A 23,991-nucleotide genomic window follows, 5' to 3' on the forward strand; every position below is an offset into this window, starting at 1 on the left:
GAGCTTGTAACTCAGTTTGCTCTTATCTCTAATTTAATATCCCCATTAAAATTAATTGGAATGCTATTAATTCGTTCCAGCCCCTACTTTATTAATAACATAATATACAAGAAATAATAATCAAAGAAAATGTAAAGAAAAACTGGCTTTATTAAAAAGAACCTGTCACCTAGAATATGCGATCTGACATATTATCAAACGCATATTTGCCCTAATAGCAGCTCCCTACCCATCCTTGTGCTGTAAAATTGTGTAATATAAAAGTAATAAAAAACGTTTTATTACTTTCATATTTCCTATGTAAATTACAGAGCCGCTTGCCCTGGTATACTTTCCGTGGTAGCACGCCCCTGTGGGCGTGATACCATGGAGTCACATGAGCGACGTCACCGTCACTCATTCTATCCTGCGCGCGTTTATACTTATCATTGCGGCAGGCTTCTCTTCCGGGTTCTCCTTGTCAGTTTCAGACGCACACTTGCCATGCGCAGTGCGCGTCTGAAACCGGCGAGTGAACCACGGAAAGTATGCAGACATCCATAGGGCAAGGCGCCGCCCATAAGGGCAGCGGCTCTGTAATTTACATAGGAAATATGAAAGTAATAAAATGTTTTTTAATACTTTCATATTACACAATTTTACAGCACAGGGATGGGTAGGGAGCTGCTATTAGGGAAAATATGCGTCTGCTGATATGTCAGATCGCATATTGGAGGGGACAGGTTCCCTTTAAGTGGACAGAAAAAAACATTTTCTGAAGATGGATCCTGAATCCTTCTTGACAGAATATAAGACGGTCATCAGGAGCCCTCGGAAGAGGAGTCAATAAGGTTAGTCTTCCCTGCATGCACATGTCTCGCTATGGTGGATGAGCCGTCCGGAAATGGGTGGGAAGGTTGGTCTGCCTCGTTGCTCTAAAGTTCTTTGTGTGTTAGGGGGTTAGGGTCCTGCCGCATAGACCAGAGAGGATATAATATAGTGTAATGTATGGAATTTTCGCTTTGTTTCCCTGAATACTTTGCTATATTGGAAAGCAAAAGGGGAAAAAACATTAAAGAAAAACAACTAACCTAAGGTAGAAATGGAGCTGGGATTAGAGACCCATGCCTTCCTCCTAAAGACACTATACTAAAACTGTTCAGCTTAGTTTCAGTTTGTGAGGACAACTTAACTTTTTTTTTTTTTTCCTTCATCCTAATATTAGACTACTAGGGGCAGCAGCATTCTATGGTTTCCTGTGTCTGGTGGTAATATGTAGCTAAATAGCATTTAAATTGTTAGGCTGGAAGTGTGGTTTCAGGGAGAAAATTAGCTTCTATTCTCACTGGAGCCGCTTGCTTCCAGTATTTGAGCCAGTGCAAGGACTTGTAAGAATCACTGCTGACCACACAGCTCGCGCGCTGTGATTACTCCTACGTCAGTGGCGTATTGTCAGTAGAGGCAGACCACTCTACTGCTATGAGGCCCGTGAACTGGAGGCAGGAGAGGTGGGCCCGGACGCTGACAGCCCAGGCCCCTCCCCTTTCATCCCTCAGCTCACTGGGCCCCAGGGGGCGGGGCCGCCATCAGGGCAATGAGGGGGCCCCAGTCGCTCATAGAGAGCTGCCGTCTCTCCTACTCTGCACTGATTTATGTGATTGGTGCAGGACAGGAAATTTACTATGGAGGCTGCGGTGAGGACCTGTCATCTAACTGATCATGTGCCTGATCACATGACCAGTGAACATTCAGGTCCTGTTGTTCAGCTGCTGCAGCCTCCGTGCAGGTCCCCATGGTTTCTCTCCTGCTCTGCACCAATAAGGAACTGCAAGATGAGGTAATGTATAGTGTGTATAACTGCGCATGTAGCCTGTCTGTCTGGATGTCTGTCCGTCTCTTTCCCTGCCAGAATGTCTTTTTCCTGTCTGTCCCATTCCCTGTCTGTCACTTTCCCTGTCTCCCTCTCATTCCCTGTCTGTCTCCCTCTTATTCCCTGTCTGTCTCCCTCTTATTCCCTGTCTGTCTCCCTCTCATTCCCTTTCTGTCTCCCTCTTATTCTCTGTCTGTCTCCCTCTCATTCCCTTTCTGTCTCCCTCTCATTCCCGGTCTGTCTCCCTCTCATTCCCGGTCTGTCTCCCTCTCATTCCCGGTCTGTCTCCCTCTCATTCCCGGTCTGTCTCCCTCTCATTCCCGGTCTGTCTCCCTCTCATTCCCGGTCTGTCTCCCTCTCATTCCCGGTCTGTCTCCCTCTCATTCCCGGTCTGTCTCCCTCTCATTCCCGGTCTGTCTCCCTCTCATTCCCGGTCCCGGATAAGCTTCTTACAGTAGCAATGTCCTTTGTTGCCTATAATAACCAATCACAGCTCCTATTAATGATCTCGCCTCCCAGCTCCATTGACTTTAATGTAAGGAGTTTTTTTGGAGAGGTAGGGGTACTTTACACACTGCGACATCGCTACCGATATATCGTCGGGGTCACGTCATTAGTGACACACATCCGGCGCCGGTAGCGACATCGCAGCGTATAACACTGAGCAACGATCGCAAAATCGTTCCAAAACTGTGATCGTTGACACATCGTTCATTTCCTTAATATCACTACTGCCACCGGTACAATGTTGTTCGTCGTTCCTGCGGCATCAAATATGGCTATGTGTGACACCGCGGGAGCGACGAACATCTCCTTACCTGCGTCCACCGGCAATGCGGAAGGAAGGAGGTGGGCGGGATGTTACGTCCCGCTCATCTCCGCCCCTCCACTTCTATTGGCCGGCCACTTAGTGACGCCGCAGTGACGTCGCTATGACGCCGAACGCACCTCTCCCTTGAGGGAGTGATTGTTTGGCGGTCACAGCGACGTCGCTGACCAGCTGGTATGGACCACCTGGTATGTGCGTGTGACGCTGCCATAGCGATAATGTTCGCTATGGCAGCGAGCACCAAATGTCGCACGATCGACGGGGGCGGGAGCTATCGCGCTCAACATGCTAGCTATCGCTAGCAATGTCGCAGCGTGTAAAGTACCCCTAACTGTAAAGCCTAAAACACACAGCATGAAAATCGGAGTGAGCAGAATGCGATAAAACATCACATTCCACTAGGACCAATATTGGCCTATGTATCAGCACACATCAGCGATTTATTTTCTTAGCCCCAATCGGACCGAGAAAACAATCGCAGCATGTTGCGATTGTTAAGCGTTCCTGGTTTCTCTCGCACCCTTTCAAGTCTATGGGGCGAGAAAAAAATCGCACTGTACTCGCATTACACCGGGTACCTCGAGTGCAGGGTGAGAATGGCAATAGCAGGCTACAAAGGAGAGAGGGAGATAAATCCCTCTTTCCCCTCCTCCGTGCCGACCCGCCCCTCCTCAGCGTTGGCCCTCCCCTCCTGCATATATGCATATGGCTGACGATTCTGTCTGGGGCTTGGCATTTTAATGACCCAAAAAATGGTGCATGCAGCTTTTTTCAGGCTGTCCAGAATGACGGCTAGTGGTTAATGTGTGATTGGGCAGGACTGTCTGCAGAATTGGAGATTTTCCAGTGATTGTGGGACTGTGGAAGTTGGAGGTAAGTATGCAGAGGAGGATCTCTGCTCCCCCGGTAAATGCATCACATGGGTCCTCTCTCTGGGGGACGGTGCAGGGAGGTCAGCTCCGTGTTCAAAGAGGCAAACTCCGGCAATAGAAAAAAGGTGTTTCCAGCATCATGGCCAAGAAATAAGGTTAAAAAACATTTTTATTCCATAACTTGTGCAGATCTAGCAGGGTATGTCTAAGACTAAGAACCTCTTTTAGGTGTGAAACGCGTCAGCATTGTTTTATATTTCGTGGATGTCCATTCAAGCTAGTGTTGGTTTTAACCTTATGGAATAAAATTGTTTTTTAACCTTTTCTTGGACGTGATGCTGGAAACAACTTTTTCTATTGCCGAAGGTTTGAGGGGTAGAAGTGGACCTGTGGTGGAGTCTGTAGGGGGCCCGGAAATTTTGGCAGTATGGGGCCCTGAAATTCCTGGTGGTAGCTCTGGCTGGAAGGGCCTGGGGCGGCTGCCCGCGGTGTGTGCGTTTTCACTTTAATGCATCATGCCCCCGGGGCCGTCACCAAGCAGCTGATTAATGCCACTGGGAGCCAACACTGATTGTATAGCTGCAGACTGGCCAACGCAGAGATTCAGACTCGCCCACACTGCACACTGTGCGTGGCCTGTGCTGAAGAGGAGGGAGTGGCCAGGCAGCAGCATCTTCTAGTGAGAGATGCCAGGAGAAGAACAGCCAATCAGGAAAGGGGATGGAGCTTGTTCAGTACAGCTGCGGGAGAATGAAATGATGAAAAGGAAAACATTGCAGGAGTGAAGGACTAGAGACCACAGAAAAGAGAGAAACGCAAACAGAGCAGAAAAAACTGTGAGAAGCGGAGAACAGAAGGAATAGAAAGAAAAAGCAAAGGACAGGAGGAGCAGCCAGGAAGACTCACAGGAAGTGCAGCAGGGAGGCCTGAGCCACTATCATCATCTCTCCCAGCACAGGAGCAGGTGAGTATTATAAAGTACAAACGTCTGCCTGTAACACTACAGAAAAACTGCCCTGTGCTGTGCCATTACTCTGTGTGTATTGAGCCTGTGCCATCACTGTGTGTTTGTGTGTGTTTGTGTGTGTTTGTGTGTGTTTGTGTGTGTTTGTGTGTGTGTGTGTGTGTGTATTATCCCGGTACTGTGCAGAGTTTTACTATAGATCCTAAGGCTAGATCATAATCGTTACCATTAAATGGAGGAGACAGATGTGAAAATTTATATTGTGTGTGGTGAGGGGCACAAAGAAGGACATCGCTACTTTAGGCCAAGTTCACATATTGCAGATTTTTTAGGGATTTGCGGTGTGAATCTCCTGGTCTTGGTGCAGTGGCCTTTGCTCAGTAACAGGACGGTGGTTATATGCAGAATCTATGTGGTAATATGTGGTCATGGTGTGGCGGCATTATTTTGCAATGTAATACATTGCAAACCTTTATATGGTGGGTGTTGTTCAGTAACACTATATAGTAGTAGTTTGTTTTTTTTGTTTTTGTTTGGTGTGTTTTTTTATCGGTGGGGTGGCCCCATTCAGACTTTTGCTACGGGGCCCCATGATTTCTATGTACGCACCTGTCCTACGTCTACCTTGTGTGACAGTTCTACAGTGTATGTGTGCAACCAGTTAAGAGCAGAGGGTCTGATAACAAACACTCACTGTATTTTTTTTCTTTTTTTTTTTAGTTACATACTTGTATTCCTAAAGAAAAAATTATATATCTATGACTACAAATTGTAAATTAAATATCCTTTTTGAAAACTTAAATTTATTTACTCTATTTTTAGGTAGTTCGGTCAGGTCAGAAGGTGCTGGCGAAAAAGGTTGCACAAACTGGAGAGAAGAAAAGTGGAGGCTGGTTTGGAGGCTTTTGGGGCAAGAAAGAAACATCTAAAAAAGAAGACTCTGAAGAGCTTTCTGTACCTGAAAGTAATTTTAACCCACATTACACATTCTATTTACATCTGGAAAAAAGACACTGTAGGGGACTAAGGGGCCTTGTTTAGGTCCATATGCCTTCTTTATAGCACTGTATCAGTATGAGAAGCCCAGATATAGGTACTTTGGAACATCTCAGGTTTGGGTTAACCTTTGATGTATGTTAAAGGCAACCTGTCAGCAGAAATTTCACCCAAAACCTAAAAGATTCCCCCTCTGCAGCTCCTGTGCTGCATTCTAGCAAGGTTCCTGTTATTATTGTACCCCCTGTGAGACCAAAATAAAGACTTTATAAAGTCTTACCTTTTCGTATGGTAATCTTTTTTTATAGTGACGGGGGCGGGCTTTCTGGCGTCCGTTATTCTCCCTCCTGGTCCTTATTGCCGTCCCCCATCGCTCCTTTGCATAGCTGATGACAACGCCCACTGCTCCAGCGGTCCCCGCGCATGCCCAGTGCCAGTCTCACGGGACTGAGCACAGTGTGACCGCTGGTGACGTGTGCGCGGGCACGACATTATGGGCGGCGCTGTGATTGTCATCAGCAAGTACCCACCTATGTCGTGCCCGCGCTTTCCCCTCTGCCTCCACAGTTCTGCGCAAGTGCTGGCTATATTAACCCTCATCACCTCTTACCCATCTTTCCCTGAAGCAAGAAATAGATGGGAGGTGACGTGGGGCCATATGGCCAGCGCTTGCGCAGAACGGTGCAGGCAGAGGGGAAAGCGCGAGCTTGACATTATGGGCGGGTACTTGCTGATGAAAATCACAGCGCCGCCCATAATCTCTTGCCTGCGCACACGTCACCACCGGTCACACTGCTCAGTCCCGTGAGACTGGCACTGGGCATGCGCGGGGACCTCTGGAGCAGTGGGCTGCGTCATCAGCTATGCAAAGGAGCGATGGGGGACGGCAATAAGGACCAGGAGGGAGAATAATGGACGCCAGAAAGCCCGCATAAAGCGATTTACAATGCAAGCCTATGGACGCCGGATGCGTCCTGCGTCAAAAAAACGCATCCGGCCGCCGGATGCGTTTTTTTGCACTGCGCATCTCAGTATTAAGTGGCATCTGTCAAAAAACGGACGGGCTGCATGGAAAAACTTATGCAACGGATCCAGTTTTTCGCCACATCCGTTGCATAGGTTTTTGAGCCGGATTGAGCCGCACTGCAAAAACCGGATGTGTGAAAGCAGCCTTAGGCCCGTTTCACACGTCGGTGAAAAACACAGACATTCTTCACTGACGTGTAAAACACGCACATGTCCCTCCGTGTTCCGTGATTCACGGCACACGTGGGTTGTCCATGTGCAATCCGTGATCCGTGATTGCATATGGACATTACTCACCTGGCTTCGCTCTTGCTGTCCATGATGCTGATCTCCTCGGGTCTCCAGCGTCTACCCACCGCTCTCTGCAGCTACTTCCTGGTCGGGTTTTCCTGCTCTCATGAATATTCATGAGCCAGACAGGAGCTGCCGAAAGCGGAGGCTCCAGAGCGAATTGCAGGCAAGGTAAGTTGAAAATATTTAATATGTCAGTTATTTTCTGGTACGTGTTTCACTGATCACACACGGATCACACCATAGTGTGGTCCGTGGGTCATCAGTGATGCCAGAAAAAAACTGACATGTCTCCGTGCAGAATCACGGCCAGGGGTGCACGCTGCACGGAGACACGTTCAGTGAAAAATCACTGATGTGTGAGCAGACCCATTGATTATAATGTGTCTGCGTATGTCAGTGATTCTGGTACGTATAAAAAAAAAAGCACAAACGTACCAGAATCACTGACGTGTGAAACGGGCCTTAAGCACATGCTTTCTTTGTGACATCCTTACATTTTGATAAACTGATTTTCCACTTTGAAGTCAGTTGAGTTGAAAACTGCAAGTCCTTGTGGTTTTCTAGGAAGTGCCTGCTGCAGTTTGAAGGAAAAACAAAACTTGGTACATCTAGACTTTTATTGTCTGCCTGTATTATTGTAAGGGCTTGTTCATACTTGGTGCTTTTGTTGCATTATTTAATTCCCTTTTTAAGGATAAAAACGCTTTACCAGCGAAGTGAATGAGAATTCTAAAATCTCACGCTGCATATTTTTTCCTTGCGGATTTCGACTACTAGAGCGTTTTTCAAATCTGCTGCATTTCTATTTTTTTTTCAGCGTTTTTGAATCATTTTAATGTATAGGGAAAAGATGCAATAAAAATGCATGGAAAAGTTGTTGTTTTAATGCCAAATTTTCCCTGCCAACACACTTAGGCAAAATAAATTTTCCACAAATACTCAACGTCTGCACACACGCGAACAGTGTGATTCAGGTGGAGCCTTCTTCTTTTTCACAACAAGATGAAGATTATGGGTTATCAATAATGCTATACATTTCAACCACATGGATTACCAGTTTATGAAAATATGTGTAATTATATTTATATCTCATACATGCTTTATTTTATTTCAGAAATTGATGACTTGATGACTCCTGAGGAAAAGAAGAAACTCTTTACTGCAATAGGTTACAGTGAAAGCTCTCACAATCTCTGTTTGCCTAAAGCGGTAGGTAGAAATTTACTGGTGGTTGCAGTTTTGAAAGAATAAAAACTTTGCTTTCATTAAATGGTTTCTGTCACCAAACTTCACAACACAAACTTCATCCATTATTACATAGATGTCTTAGACATGGTGAGAATGGAAACCCATGTTTATACTGTTGAATTCCAAGGCCCACTCCAATGTGGTAGGGATTACTGGTGACCTCTGGAAATATAAAACAGATTTCTTAGACCCTTGTCTAGGACCAGGTATCATCAATTAAATTGACTCTTTTGGAGGGCGTTGCAGACTTAGGCTATGTGCCCACGGGGACAGTGTCCTGCGGATATATCCGCAGGACATTCCGCAGGTGCTCCCAGGAAACAGCACCACAACTTTTGTCTGTTTCCATGCTGCGGAATGTCCTGCAGATATGGCGTGGGCATTCTGCATTGAGGATACAGTACCATGGCTTCAGCACTGCATCCTCAAGGCAGAACAAGTGCTGCAGTGATCGGGAGTTCATACTCACCTCCATCATGCAGCACCTCGCTTTCCGGCAGCCGGGTCACTCTCTCTCCTCATCTGCAGGAGAAGGTGGGCGGGCCTGAACTAGCTCCGGCTGTCACATGACCGGAGCTCGTGCAGGCTCCGCCCACCTCTTCCTTCCTGTACCTGGATTCACCACGCTCCTGTACACCGGACGGAGAAAGTGACTCCGGTGAGGCAGGTAAGTATATGGGACCCTGTGGAGAAATCCGCAACAATAATTGACATGCTGCAGATTTTTCCGCACGAAAATCCGCACGATTTCCGCTGCGGAAAAATCCGCAGCGTGGGCACAGCATTTCCCAAATGCCATAGAAATGGCTGGGGAATAGCTGTGCTGCAGATTTTTGGAAAATCCGCGGCTTTTCCGCGAGAAATCCGCGGCAAAATCCGCGCATTTTCTGCAGCGCGGGCACATAGCCTAAGGCTATGTGCCCACGCTGGGGAAAATACGCGGATTTTGCCGCGGAAATGCCGCGGATTTTTCAGACATCTGCAGCACAGCTACTCCCTAGCCATTTCTATGACATTTGGGAAATGCTGTGCCCACGCTGTGGATTTTTTTACAGCGGAAATCATGCGGATTTCCGTGCGGAAAAATCTGCAGCATGTCAATTATTGTTGCGGATTTACCTGCGGATTTTGCCTATTCAATTGAATGTAAAAAAAATTGCGAAATCCGTGACAAATCCGCAACAAATCCGCACAAAATCTGCACCTATGAAAAGTTGCGGATTCCGGGGGAATGCTGCGGATTTAGCTGCAGAAAAATGCGCAGATACAGAGTCCCGTGGGCGCATAGCCTTAGATTTTATTAGCGTGGTGTTAAACTGCAGGAATCCGATACTAAGAGGCCCCATTCCTGATATATTAAGATGAGCATTTTGTGAGTCAAGTTAGAGCTCATTTTAATATTGTGCAGGAAAACTTTAAGAATGGACTATACAGCCATCCTGAGATCGATTTTTTTCATAAGTAAATCAGCCTCATCAGGTGTAAGAGATCTATTTTAATCATGTATGCTGTTTATTTCAAATTTGGGGGGCAATCCCTTTTAAGAATCCAGTATTCACACATTTATCAGTTCTGTTAGTGGAGACCTCCATGTAACCCTGCCCACACAATTTATTGGTAGCTTTCTGGCTACACATAGTGTACACAGAAAGCTGCTAATCAGAGCTGGTGGTGGAATTATACAGAGCTAATGAAAATGGAGGACTGCTTGGCAGAAGATTTAGGCTACTTTCACACATCAGTTTTCTGCATTCAGGCACAATCCTTTTTTTTTCCTCATCCAACGGATCCGGCAAAAAATGTAAAAAATGGATCTTTAACAGATTTTTAACGGATCGGTTATGCCGGATGCGAAAAAAAAAACGGATCCGTTGGATCCGTTTTGCATCCGTTTTTTCCTTTTTATTTGCCAGATACGTTTTTTCAAAACATTGGAGCATGCTCAGTTTACAAAAACTGATCCGGCAGCCGCATCCGTTTTTTGCCGCATCACGCCAGATCCGGCGTCCATAGGCTTCCATTGTAGAACATGCCGTATCGCGGTTTTTTTTTTTTTTGCCGGACAAAAAAAGTTACAAGTTACGTTGCCTCCGGCCGCCGCTTTAATTTTGCCGCATCCGGAAAAAAATGGATGCAACGCAAAGCCATCAGGCACAATCCGGTAACAATGCAAATCTATGGGGATAAAACTGATGCGGTACCGGATCCGTTTTACCCGTTTTTTTCCGGATTGTGCCTAATGGAAAAAACCTGATGTGTGAAAGTAGCCTTACTAGTCCTCCAGTGATAATCTCGAGTTGATAGTTATTTTATCAAAACTACAGCTAGCAGATTAGTAAGTGGTACTTTCCAGGAATCCTAATCTCTGCCCCTAAATCATCCTGCTCTTATGTTAGTTGGCAGAATCCTGGTGACAGATTCCCTTTATTGCACTTTACAATCGAGCTATTCCCATAACAACTCAGAAGTTAAAATCTACTGATTGTAAATTGCCAACAGAATACAAGCGGACGGCTTCTTCCCAAGTAGGTATAATTTGGAGCATTGATTTGGGACATTGTAGTATAGCTTGAATCAAACGCTGTCCGAAATAAATGCAGAATGAGGAGATGGCCTTCCTTATTTTAATATTCCTTTTTCCTGGTGCAATCTTTCCTCTTTATCCGTACTAAGGCACCGTCAGATTATCACTTTTCCTTTAACTTTCATGATGGTGAAATGCTACAAACCATCTGACTCTGGCATCTTTTAATTTGAATTTTTTTCCTTTAAAAATTTTCTTAGACTAAATACCGTATATTTACATAAATTCCTACTAAGGATTTTTCAAAAGTTAAAAAAAAGTTAACTTGCTATATCCATAGTACATCTGATCCTTTATATCCCTTCAATAAACTTTATTTGAGTTAATATTGTTTTTAGAGGAGTTCTCCACCTTTTAGGACATTTTTCTTTTTTTAAATGCATTTAATTGGAGCTAAAAGTCATTTTTACTATTGGGTTTCATTTAAAAGTTGAAAGCACTGCATGATTTGCCCTATAGCCTTTAGATAGTTTATTGTTGGCTGCAGAATGAGTTTATAGAGTGTCTGACAGTCGTACTGACTACCATCAGATCGTACTAGTGGGTAACTGATGGATCTCAGTTAACTCATTCTGCAGCAAACAATATACAGTGCAACCAGAGGTTGTAGAGGGCAAACGCTGCAAATTTTTAATGAAACCAATTGCAAAATTGGTTGCATATCAGGGTATGTGCACATGATCAGGACATTCTGCATCCCCCTGCGAGGCCACGAGTGCTATGGAGACCGCAGCTGCCTGTGCTCATGATCAGTGTTAGGACAGCTGCGGCCTTTCGCTATGTTCTCCCTGCAGAAAACACTTGCGGCTCTTCAGAATAAATTGACAAGTTGTGGCTCTGGAAGATGCACCGGATGTCCATTTACGCTGCCGGAAAAACGAGCATAGTGGCATGGCATTGGTATTAATCCCTTCCACTGTGCTTGTACTGTACAATGCAGCATTTTGGACACCGTGAAAACACGCTGCATCCAAAACGCTGTGCTATCTCGCACAGCATTCAGTTAGCTCCAGGCTTAGCAAGCGCCAGTTCAGACTCAGGAAGAGTTGTCGCAAGACACTGCACAGAAAGGGGCCCGTGGTCAGGAGCTGGAGGCTTGACCGTGGTTCTTAGGAAGGGGGATCCCAGGGTTCACGGGGAAAGCAGCAGGCACATGTGACCCATTCCACAGCCCAGGAGCTGGGGTGGAGGGAAAACCACTGGAAAGGACACACAGAAGGAAACACCGGCCTTGACCTCTGAGCTATCCGGGTTGGGCTGGAACCAATCACAGCGGAACACGGCACTCCAGAGGCGGTGTGACTTCAGTGAGTAAAGAACTTGAACTGCACCATCTGTGTCGTCCCATGATTGCCTGCGCTCCCATCATCGAGCCTCTGCGCCATAGGCGACGACTACTCACAACATCCTCCCTGGGGCCTAGCTCTACCTGTGGAGAGCTTCAACACGGCGGCTGATAACTGGCCGCATACCACAGGTGGCATCACGGATAACTACTCCCATCATCCCTGTCCCCACCTTTATTGACACCGCCGGGGTCATGAACCGGGCCAGGCCGCTGTGACAACCCAGATCGACAATGGCTCGGTGACGAGTAACCCCCGAGACCCCGTAGGCGCGTCACTAATATTCTCTGAAATCTTTACTATAAGGCTATGTGCACACATTGAGTATTTGGTGAGGTTTTTTTACCTCCGTATTTGTAAGCCAAAACCAGGAGATGAAAAGTATAATACAGGGTGGGCCATTTATATTCATACACCTAAATAAAATGGGAGTGGTTGGTGATATCAACTTCCTGTTTGTGGCTCATTAGTATATGGGAGGGGGGACACTTTTCAAGATGGGTGGTGACCATGGCTGTCATTTTTAAGTCGGCCATTTTGGATCCAACTTTATTTTTTCCATTGGCAAAAGGGTTATGTAACACATCAAACTTATTGAGAAATTCACAAGAAAAACAATGGTGTACTTTGTTTTAACGTAACTTTATTCATTCATTAGTTATTTACAATTTAATGACCACTTGTAAAATGTGTTCAAAGTGCTGCCCATTGTGGTGGATTGTTAATGCAACCCTCTTCTCCCACTCTTGATACACTGATAGCAACACCGCAGAAGAAATGCTAGCACAGGCTCCCAGTATCCGTTGTTTCAGATGCTGCACATCTTGTATCTTCACAGCATAGACAATTGATTTCAGATGACCCCAAAGATAAAAGTCTAAGGGGGTCAGATTGGGAGACCTTGGTGACCATTCAACTGGCCCATGATGACCAATGCACTTTTCAGGACAGGTTTATTTAGGAATGCTGGGACCTGACACCCATAATGTGATGGTGCACAGTTGGATCCAAAATGGCTGATTTCAAAATGGCCGCCATGGTAACCACCCATCTTGAAAAGTTTCCCCTCTCCCATATACTAATGAGCCACAAACAGGAAGTTGATATCACCAACCATTCCCATAATATTTAGGTATATCCATATAAATGGCCTACCATGTAGAAACACGGGCACCACTTCTGTTATCACCCACTTCTTGCTTGGCCTTACAAATACTGAGGCGAAAATCTCAGCAAATACTCAACCAGGCATGTGGTCTAATAAACCAAGGTCCTGTTTCAAACCCCCCAAGCTTTCAACATTGAGGGCCGAAGTAAACTTAATGTTTTAATGGTCAGTTGTGTTAAAAATTTGAGAAGCCAATTACCTACTCTCATTCACTTAGCCTACAGATACCTGAACCAATATTTGCTTGCACTGTTGTCCTACAATTTAAAAGAATGATCATTCTGTTAGACTAACTTTGTGTCTTTTTTTTGTTGCAGTACGTTGCTCATATTTTGAGTTTTCAATTAGTTAGCACATCTATAGTTATCAGGGAAGATGCTCATGCACCAGAGACATTGAAAGTGCAGATTGTTGATCTCAGCACTAAAGTCTACCAGAGACCAGGAGCACAGGCTATAAAGTAAGTGAGTTTTCTTGTTGCTTTGTGCAAATAATTGCATATTTATATTTATGATCACTGGCAATGTAATACTGGTTTATTACATGTATTAAGCTCCAATCTCTTTATAAGACTACGAGTGTAAATTAGTAGCCTGTAATACTTTTCTTCAGTAGAGCATAGTTGCATTAAAAGTTTCTATTTATATGTGACCTACACTACTCACAAAAAGTTGTGCATATTTGGATTTTGGATGAAATTCATGTAAAAAGTTCACCCTACATTGAAATTTGATCATGAAAGTAGGACTTCTGAGTAGGAGCATACAATGGAGATTTCCCCAACACAGTTCATTGAAATAAAAGCCAACAACAATGATGGGTAAACCCCTTCTCCCCCACCCCCTCCCCCAAAAAAGTCAATGTCTCAGTAGTTTGTCATGTGTCCTTGAACATCAATTACAGCTTGACAACGACCCATTAAGCTTTTAACAAGTCGAGTTATTGTCTGCTGTGACATGACATTCCACTCTTCTTAAAGGGCGTCCCTTAGGTCATTGAGGTTCTTGGGGTACAGAATTACGACCCTCTACACACAGACTCAGATGACGCCATAGGTTTTTTATGGGATTCAGGTCTGGAGAAATTTAAGGCCACTCATTTGAGGTACCCCAGTCTCTAACAGCCGTTTCCTAACCATGGGACCTTTTGAAGAGCTGCAGCATTATTGTCCATGAAGATGAAATTAGGCCTGTGTTGCTCATGAAGAGGTACAATGACTGGGTTATTTATGTCATTCATGTAGTAGAGGCTTGTCACTGTGCCATTCACAAAGCATAGTGCAGTTTTGTATTGACTAGATACACCTGCCCACACTGTAACACCACCACTATCACCAAATGCTCTTCAGGTAACAACAGTGGCTGATGCATAGCGCTCTCCATGAAGTGTCCATGTCTGCTCAGCGTGAGTCGACTTTCATCACTGAACAGCACTGAGGCCCACTGGTCCTCATCTAGTGTGGATTCCCCCTGGCCCTTGCATAAGTGGCCAGATACCCTTGCAGGTCATCTAGCACTTGGACCACGCTGAAGTAAATGGTGTTGAATGCTCTGACGTGACACTTGGGTGCCTCTCACTTCCCTGAAAGGGAATCTGTCAGTTGATTTTGTAGTGCAGTTTTAATGTTGTCTTTAAATAGGACTTAAGGACATCTTTCGGAATCTGTAACTTTTATAGCTGTACATTATCTTATCTGGTTTTAAGCTCTGTAGAATTCAGTGGGACGTAGTATGGTAACTAGTCAAGCATATGTAAATGCAAACTGCCTATGCACTGCTCCGACCTCTCAGTGCATGCACTATCATTGCAGAGAGTTGGGAGGGAGTATGGGTGAGGGCAGCAGTGTAAATGCAGTTCAGATTTACTATCACTGATGGCAGCACTGAGAGTTGGTAGGAGTGAGCAGTGAATTTGCAATTTGTATTTACATATGCTTGACTAGCTACTATGTCACACTGAATTCTACGGAGCTCACAACAAGATCATAGGATAACCTACAGCTATAACAGTTACTGATCCTGAAAGCCTTAAGCCCTATTTAGATATATTAGTAATGTACTACAAAATCATCTGACCAATTTCCCTTCAATGTGCCTGTAGTTATGTGGCATTCATCATCTGGTTTTGAAGGGCATTGTTCACAATGAAGCAGTCACAATTGTAGGATGTGGCCAGAGGATCTCCACTTCTATGTCTTTCTTTGTCTCTTGTAGTCTTTTTGTATCTCTATTGCAAGCTGCTGTTGACACTCTGTTACATTCTTAAGTGGAGTGGTCTCTTACGTCTGTGAATATGCTGCTTAAAGCCTCGCAATGGCGATGTACTGTTGATCAATTGTTAGGTGTCGTCTTGGTCTCATGATTTCAAAATGTTAATGGCATCATTGAGAGGACTGCTTGAATACCGATTCTACTTGATCCATGAATCGCTCAATACGTTTTGGGGTTCAAAACCTGTTGTGAATGTTGCTTTTCAGCTCCCGTCACAAGGTTTTCTTTGTCGCTCTTTTGGGAGACCCAGACAATTGGGGTGTATAGGCTATGCCTCCGGAGGCCGCACAAAGTATTACACTTAAAAGTGTTAAGCCCCTCCCCTTCTGCCTATAAACCCCCCGTGCTCCCACGGGCTCCTCAGTTTTTTGCTTTGTGCGAAGGAGGCAGACCTGCACACATAGCTCCACAGATTGGTCAGCAGCAGCTGCTGACCATGTCGGATGGAAGAAAAGTGGGCCCATATAGGGCCCCCAGCATGCTCCCTTCTCACCCCACTCTTGTCGGCGGTGTTGTTAAGGTTGAGGTATCCATTGCGGGTACGGAGGCTGGAGCCCACATGCTGTTTTCCTTCCCCATCCCCCTCTGGGCTCTGGGCGAAGTGGGATCCTATCGGTCTCCAGGCACTGAGACCGTGCTTCATCCACAACTCCTGTGGAGCCTGCTGGATAGGAGCCGGGTACCGTTCAGGGACATGGCCCTGCTACTTGAAGGTACTCTGTATCCCTGTGGGGACCGCGCACGGCAGCACCTCAGCTTTGCTGGGTGTGCTAGTGCACCGGGGACCGCGGCGCTGACCGGGTTAAACTGTGCCATTACACACTCAGCGTTGCTGAGTGTGTTTATATGTAGGGGCTACCGCGCTAACCGCCGCTGCCATAGGAAACTGCGGCGCGGCTGGGACTTGTAGTTCGCCGGGGACTTCGGCGCCGGCCGCGCTTTTACGGCGGCCAAGCTTATACTCGAGTCCCCGGCTTTCTTGCGGCCTAGTTTCCTTTTCTCCCGCCCTCAGCCCTGACAGGCAGGGGAAGGGCGGGATGCTGCACGGAACGAGCAGCACTGAGGGCTGGAGTATGATTTGCATACTCCACCCCCCTCACTGTGCACAGTGTGAGCACCAGTTCCCGCACTTTCTCGGCCACGCCCACGGCTCCCTCCTCTCGTCAGGACGCCGCAGCCATTCCTGTCAGCTCCTCCGACGCTGCAGAGAGGGACAAACCCTGGGAGACCCAGACACGTTCTCTGGTGGCCTCACAACCGCTTTAGGCGGGTGGTAAGCAGCACCTGTTGGTGCTAGCCCCATGGTGCTGTAGTGTATTGATACATTATTTGTTTATAGTATATACTTTACACTGTATGAGCACAGTTCATTCTGGCTATATACCCTATTGTGTTACTCAGGGAAAACAATAGCATGGCGCCCACAAAAGGCAGGGGTGCCAAAACACAGGCTTATTATGCTGCCTGCGCCGCTTGTACGACCCAGCTGCCGGCAGGTTCCACTGACCCTCATTGTGTGCAATGTTCGGCCCCTGTGGCACTTCTTCAGCCAGAGCCTCTGCTAAGAGGGGCCCAGGGGGAGCCACCTGTTGACGCTGTTCAGGTGACGGGGACGGAGTTTGCAAAACTCTCTGAGACTATGGCTAAGATACTAGAAGCCTTGCAGTCCAGGCCGGTATCTCAGCAAAGGGACTCTGTTGAATCACTGTTCCCTGGCCCCCCTCAGTTTGACCAACAATGTCCTTCCGGGGTATCTCATACATCCCAGGCTGAGGGTTATGACTTAGACCCCAGTCCCAGACCGACTAAGCGGGCTCGCTTAGAATTTCCCTCGACATCATATTGTTCAGGGTCTCAGCGGGGGGAATCTCTGGTTGATGATGCGGAGACAGCTGATCAGGATTCTGATCCTGAGGGCGCTCTCAATCTTAATACTCCAGATGGGGACGCCATAGTGAACGATCTTATTGCGTCCATCAATCAAATGCTGGATATTTCTCCCTCAGCTCCTCCGGCGGAGGAGTCAGCTTCTCAGCAGGAGAAATTCCGTTTCAGGTTCCCCAAGCGTATACAGAGTATGTTTCTGGACCACTCTGATTTCAGAGAGGCAGTCCAGAATCACCATGCTTGTCCAGATAAGCGTTTTTCGAAGCGCCTTAAGGATACACGTTATCCTTTTCCCCCTGACGTGGTTAAAGGTTGGACTCAATGTCCCAAGGTGGATCCTCCAATCTCCAGACTGGCGGCTAGATCCATACTTGCAGTGGAAGATGGGGCCTCGCTCAAAGATGCCACTGACAGGCAGATGGAGCTCTGGTTGAAATCCATCTATGAAGCTATCGGAGCTTCTTTTGCCCCAGCATTCGCAGCCGTATGGGCGCTACAAGCTATCTCAGCAGGTCAAGCGCAAATTGAAGCAGCCACGTGCACGTCCGCGCCACAAGTGGCATCCATTACCACCCAGACCTCGGCATTTGCGTCTTACGCTATTAATGCTGTCCTGGACTCTGTGAGCCGTACGGCGGTTGCGGCCGCCAATTCGGTGGTACTCGGCAGGGCCTTGTGGCTACGGGAATGGAAGGCAGATTCTGCTTCCAAAAAGCGCTTAACCAGTTTGCCAATTTCTGGCGACAGGCTGTTTGGCGAGCGTTTGGATGAAATCATCAAACAATCCAAGGGAAAGGATACATCCTTACCCCAGCCCAAACAGAACATACCCCAACAGAGGAGAGGGCAGTCGAGGTTTCGGTCCTTTCGGGGCGCGGGCAGGTCCCAATTCTCCTCGTCCAAAAGGTCTCAGAAAGAACAAAGGAACTCTGATGCATGGCGGTCTAAGTCACGTCCTAAAAAGACCACCGGAGGCGCCGCTAACAAGGCGGCTTCCTCATGACTTTCGACCTCCTCTAGCAGCATCCTCGGTCGGTGGCAGGCTCTCCCGCTTTTGCGACACCTGGCTGCCACAAATAAAAGACCGCTGGGTGAGAGACATTCTGTCTCACGGTTACAAGATAGAGTTCACCTCTCGTCCCCCGACTCGATTCTTCAGGTCATCCCCGCCTCCCGAGCGAGCCGAGGCTCTTCTGCAGGCGCTGCGCACTCTGAAGGCAGAAGGAGTGGTGATCCCTGTTCCTCTCCAGCAACAGAACCACGGTTTTTACTCCAACTTGTTTGTGGTCCCAAAGAAGGACGGGTCTTTCCGCCCGGTCCTGGACCTGAAACTGCTCAACAAACACGTAAAAACCAGACGGTTCAGGATGGAATCCCTCCGCTCCGTCATCGCCTCAATGTCCCAAGGAGATTTCCTTGCATCGATCGATATCAAAGATGCTTATCTCCACGTACCGATTGCTCCAGAGCACCAGCGCTTCTTGCGCTTCGCCATAGGAAACGAACACCTGCAATTCGTGGCACTGCCGTTCGGCCTGGCAACAGCCCCACGGGTTTTTACCAAGGTTATGGCTACTGTAGTAGCGCTCCTACACTCGCAGGGTCACTCGGTGATCCCGTACTTGGACGATCTGCTGATCAAGGCACCCTCTCAAGAGGCATGCCAACGCAGCCTCGACGCTGCCCTGGAGACTCTCCAGGGTTTCGGGTGGATCATCAATTTTCCAAAGTCAAATCTGACACCGGCCCAATCGCTGACATATCTTGGCATGGAGTTTCATACCCTCTCAGCGATAGTGAAGCTTCCGCTGATCAAGCAGCAGTCACTACAGAAAGGGGTACAATCTCTCCTTCAAGGCCAGTCACACCCCTTGAGGCGCCTCATGCACTTCCTGGGGAAGATGGTGGCAGCAATGGAGGCAGTCCCTTTCGCGCAGTTTCACCTGCGTCCCCTTCAATGGGACATCCTACGCAAATGGGACAGGAAACCGACGTCCCTCGACAGGACCGTCTCCCTCTCTCAGGCGACCAAAGCTTCCCTTCGGTGGTGGCTTCTTCCCACTTTATTATCGAAGGGGAAATCCTTCCTACCCCCATCCTGGGAAGTAGTCACGACGGACGCGAGTCTGTCAGGGTGGGGAGCGGTTTTTCTCCACCACAGGGCTCAGGGTACGTGGACCCAGCAAGAGTCCTCGCTTCAGATCAATGTTCTGGAAATACGGGCAGTGTATCTTGCCCTGAAAGCGTTCCAGCAGTGGCTGGAGGGCAAGCAGATCCGAATTCAGTCGGACAATTCCACAGCGGTGGCATACATCAACCACCAAGGCGGCACACGCAGCCGACAAGCCTTCCAGGAAGTCCGGCGGATTTTGATGTGGGTGGAAGCCACTGCCTCCACCATATCCGCAGTTCACATCCCAGGCGTGGAAAACTGGGAAGCAGATTATCTCAGTCGCCAGGGCATGGACGCAGGGGAATGGTCCCTTCACCCGGACGTGTTTCAGGAGATCTGTTGCCGCTGGGGGGTGCCGGACGTCGACCTCATGGCGTCCCGGCACAACAACAAGGTACCGACGTTCATGGCACGGTCTCAAGATCCCAGAGCTCTGGCGGCAGACGCCTTAGTTCAGGATTGGTCGCAGTTTCAGCTCCCTTATGGGTTTCCTCCGCTGGCACTGTTGCCCAGAGTGTTACGCAAGATCAGGGCCGACTGCCGCCGCGTCATCCTCGTCGCTCCAGACTGGCCGAGGCGGTCGTGGTACCCGGATCTGTGGCATCTCACGGTCGGCCAACCGTGGGCACTACCAGACCGACCAGACTTGCTATCTCAAGGGCCGTTTTTCCATCTGAATTCTGCGGCCCTCAACCTGACTGTGTGGCCATTGAGTCCTGGATCCTAGCGTCTTCAGGGTTATCTCAAGACGTCATTGCCACTATGAGACAGGCTAGGAAACCAACGTCCGCCAAGATCTATCACAGGACGTGGAAAATTTTTCTGTCGTGGTGCTCTGCTCAGGGTTTTTCTCCCTGGCCATTTGCATTACCTACTTTTCTGTCCTTCCTTCAATCTGGACTGGAAAAGGGTTTGTCGCTCGGCTCCCTTAAGGGACAAGTCTCAGCGCTCTCTGTGTTTTTCCAGAAGCGCCTAGCCAGACTTCCACAGGTACGCACGTTCCTGCAGGGGGTTTGTCACATAGTTCCACCTTACAAACGGCCGTTAGAACCCTGGGATCTAAACAGGGTGCTGATGGTTCTTCAAAAACCACCATTCGAGCCAATGAGAGATATTTCCCTCTCACGACTTTCGCAGAAAGTGGTTTTTTCTAGTAGCAGTCACTTCTCTTCGGAGAGTGTCTGAGCTAGCAGCGTTGTCGTGCAAAGCCCCTTTCCTGGTGTTTCACCAGGACAAGGTGGTTCTACGTCCGGTTCCGGAATTTCTCCCTAAGGTGGTATCCCCCTTTCATCTCAATCAGGATATTTCCTTACCTTCTTTTTATCCTCATCCAGTTCACCAATGTGAAAAGGATTTGCACTTGTTAGATTTGGTGAGAGCACTCAGACTCTACATTTCTCGTACGGCGCCCCTGCGCCGCTCGGATGCACTCTTTGTCCTTGTCGCTGGCCAGCGTAAAGGGTCACAGGCTTCCAAATCAACCCTGGCTCGGTGGATCAAGGAGCCAATTATCGAAGCTTACCGTTCGGCTGGGCTTCCGGTTCCCTCAGGGCTGAAGGCCCATTCTACCAGAGCCGTGGGCGCGTCCTGGGCTTTGAGGCACCAGGCTACGGCTCAGCAGGTGTGTCAGGCGGCTACCTGGTCGAGCCTGCACACTTTCACGAAGCACTATCAAGTGCATACCTATGCTTCGGCGGATGCCAGCCTAGGTAGACGAGTCCTTCAGGCGGCGGTTGCCCACCTGTAGGAAAGGGCCGTTTTACGGCTCTCTTACGAGGTATTATTTTTACCCACCCAGGGACTGCTTTTGGACGTCCCAATTGTCTGGGTCTCCCAATAGAGCGACAAAGAAGAAGGGAATTTTGTTTACTTACCGTAAATTCCTTTTCTTCTAGCTCTAATTGGGAGACCCAGCACCCGCCCCTGTTTTTTTATGTACACATGTTGTTCATGTTGAATGGTTTCAGTTCTCCGATATTCCTTCGGATTGAAGTTACTTTAAACCAGTTTATAATTCTTTTTCCTCCTTCTTGCTTTTGCACCAAAACTGAGGAGCCTGTGGGAGCACGGGGGGTGTATAGGCAGAAGGGGAGGGGCTTAACTCTTTTAAGTGTAATACTTTGTGCGGCCTCCGGAGGCATAGCCTATACACCCCAATTGTCTGGGTCTCCCAATTAGAGCTAGAAGAAAAGGAATTTACGGTAAGTAAACAAAATTCCCTTCTTTACAAACATCGCTTACTATCATGGCTGGGTCAGGACCTGTGGAGACTACAGATTCTGGCACGCTGCCTGCTAACTTCAGTGATGTATATGATCACCGCAGGCAGACTTTGCCGTCGACCTGCAGACTTGTAGTTCATAGTCAGGCTAGCAAGAGTTAATTTCTGCTAGGCTGCTTGTTTGTCTCCTGTGATCACATGCGTTGGGGATGCAGTCACATTTCTTCCCCTTCACTATATACTGGTTAGACTATTCCATTAATGCAGCCTGTCATGGTTATCTGCGAGTCTGCTCATCACTACTTGAGACGTCACCTCTGAAGCCGATCAACAAAGACCAGAAAAGCTTTGCAGATGCAGCACTGGGTTTGGGGAGGATGAATAAAATCTCTGTTATTTCAGACTTCTCTAACTCTATTGTACTATTAATCCCTACAGTGGACAACACCTTTACAGCTTGTGTAGGCACATTGTCCGTGTAGTACAAAACAAATTGCATCACATGGTGAATGCATCAAATAATACTTACAATGTGCATCAAGCGGAAATATAAAATTGAAATGAATAAAAGTAGTTGTCCAAGTTACATACTTTAGAAGTAGGTTGCTACCACTGTTATACTGAGGTATTATAGTTTTATAGAGTAAATTAATTTTGGTGTATTCTGTTTTTGACATTTCAGAGTAGAAGCAAAATTGGATCATTGGTATGTGACAGGTCTGAAACAGAAAAATATCATTCCATCTCTAGTAAGCACGATCGGCTCCAGCGAGTCATCCCTCCTGAAGATCAAGTTTGAAACTAACCCTGAAGACCACACTGCAGATCAAGTCCTCATACTGCAGTCCCAGCCTGTGGAGATGATTTACGATGCTGTAAGGTTATCTAGCTTTGCGCTTAGGAGCACTGCACTCTGGTTGTAGTATTTTATACTATCTTTGTGTGTGGTGACTTTGTTTTGATTTGCTCAATGACTCCCCATATAACATTTGTTTTTTTACCAAAATGAACTCCCAGCGAAATACCGTATTTTCCGGATTATAAGACGCCCTTTTTTTCCCCCAAAACTGGAGGTAAAGTGGGGGTGCATCTTTTAATCCGGATATGGCTTACTGGAGCAGTGGTGGTGGAACGGGGTCAGAGGAGGCAGGGTTGGCTGTACTGAAGACTTGGAGCAGGTGGTGTCACTGGAGTGGAGCAGCTCAGGAGGGTCACAGGACAGAGGGTCCGCGATGCGGTTTGCACCATTGATCTGACAGTGGGTTCCAATGAGTCACCCATTGTTGACTCTATGAGCTTCAAAAAATAGTCGCGAAGTTGGCGCAAGTGCAGATTGATGCAATGGACTTCAAGAAAATGGCCATGGAATCCGATCTGCGCATGCGCCGCCATGTTCTTGGTCAATCTCATCAATCGCAGGCAATTCAATGGAGCCCGCAGTCCATTATTATTATTATTATTATTATTATTAATTATTTATAGAGCACCATTGATTCCATGGTTCTGTACATCAGAAGGGGGTTACATACAGAATACATATACAAGTCCTCTAGCAGATCAATGGCGCCTGCCGTCACCCCCGAGCCTGCAGTATCACTGACCCTCCATCCATTGAGCCGCGGCACCCCCTCTTCTGAGCCTGCAGCATTGCCAACCCTGCCTCCTGTGACCTTCCAGAGCCACTCCACCAACGCCGCTCCCCCCTGATGAGATATTATAAGATGCACTAGGATTATAAGATGGACACTTATCTTAATATTGAAAATTATTTTTTCCTATTTCGTCCTCTAAATTTGGGGTGCGTCTTTTAATCCAGTGTTTCTTATAAAACAAAAATATGGTATATTCCTCTGACCTACATAATAGGAGTGAAAATTCTGCAAACTCCCATACTTTATAAATTTAAGGACAAACTGGTATGGTAATTAGCGCATGTTAGTAATTGTACTCTTTATTTCTTATCAGACTACAAATATTGAGGATGATGTTCTGAGATACCCGCACTAACCACTGTGTTGTAATAGAGATGGGGAATTCTTACATTCTGTTGCACTTTTAACTTAGCACTTTACGTTGCTTTTAATTTTCTTTTTATATGTCCCCATGTACAGTTTTTCCTTGATATTGTATTGTGGGTTTACACAGTTTCATAAAGCGCTTTATTCATAGTGTGTCTGCGGTAATAAGAGATAATAGGGCATTCATTGTTATTAAACGATTTGGAAATTTTGTGTTGAATTTTGTAAGAAATTAATAAATAATTG

The 23,991-nt window shown here is 47.0% G+C and overlaps 1 protein-coding gene across 4 annotated transcripts in view; it reads left to right on the forward strand.

Annotated features, from left to right (window-relative positions):
- VPS13C (vacuolar protein sorting 13 homolog C) overlaps positions 1 to 23,991 on the forward strand; it is a 492,503-nt gene that overhangs the window by 137,796 nt on the left and 330,716 nt on the right. For all 4 annotated transcript variants that reach the window (XM_075345525.1, XM_075345526.1, XM_075345527.1 and 1 more), the window contains 4 exons: positions 5,337 to 5,478; positions 7,945 to 8,039; positions 13,494 to 13,636; positions 22,410 to 22,602. In XM_075345525.1, the coding sequence (XP_075201640.1) occupies positions 5,337 to 5,478; positions 7,945 to 8,039; positions 13,494 to 13,636; positions 22,410 to 22,602 (573 nt within the window). The remainder of the gene's footprint in view (positions 1 to 5,336; positions 5,479 to 7,944; positions 8,040 to 13,493; positions 13,637 to 22,409; positions 22,603 to 23,991) is intronic.

The sequence above is a fragment of the Anomaloglossus baeobatrachus genome, chromosome 4 (genome assembly GCF_048569485.1).
Source record: "Anomaloglossus baeobatrachus isolate aAnoBae1 chromosome 4, aAnoBae1.hap1, whole genome shotgun sequence".
NCBI lineage: Eukaryota > Metazoa > Chordata > Amphibia > Anura > Aromobatidae > Anomaloglossus > Anomaloglossus baeobatrachus.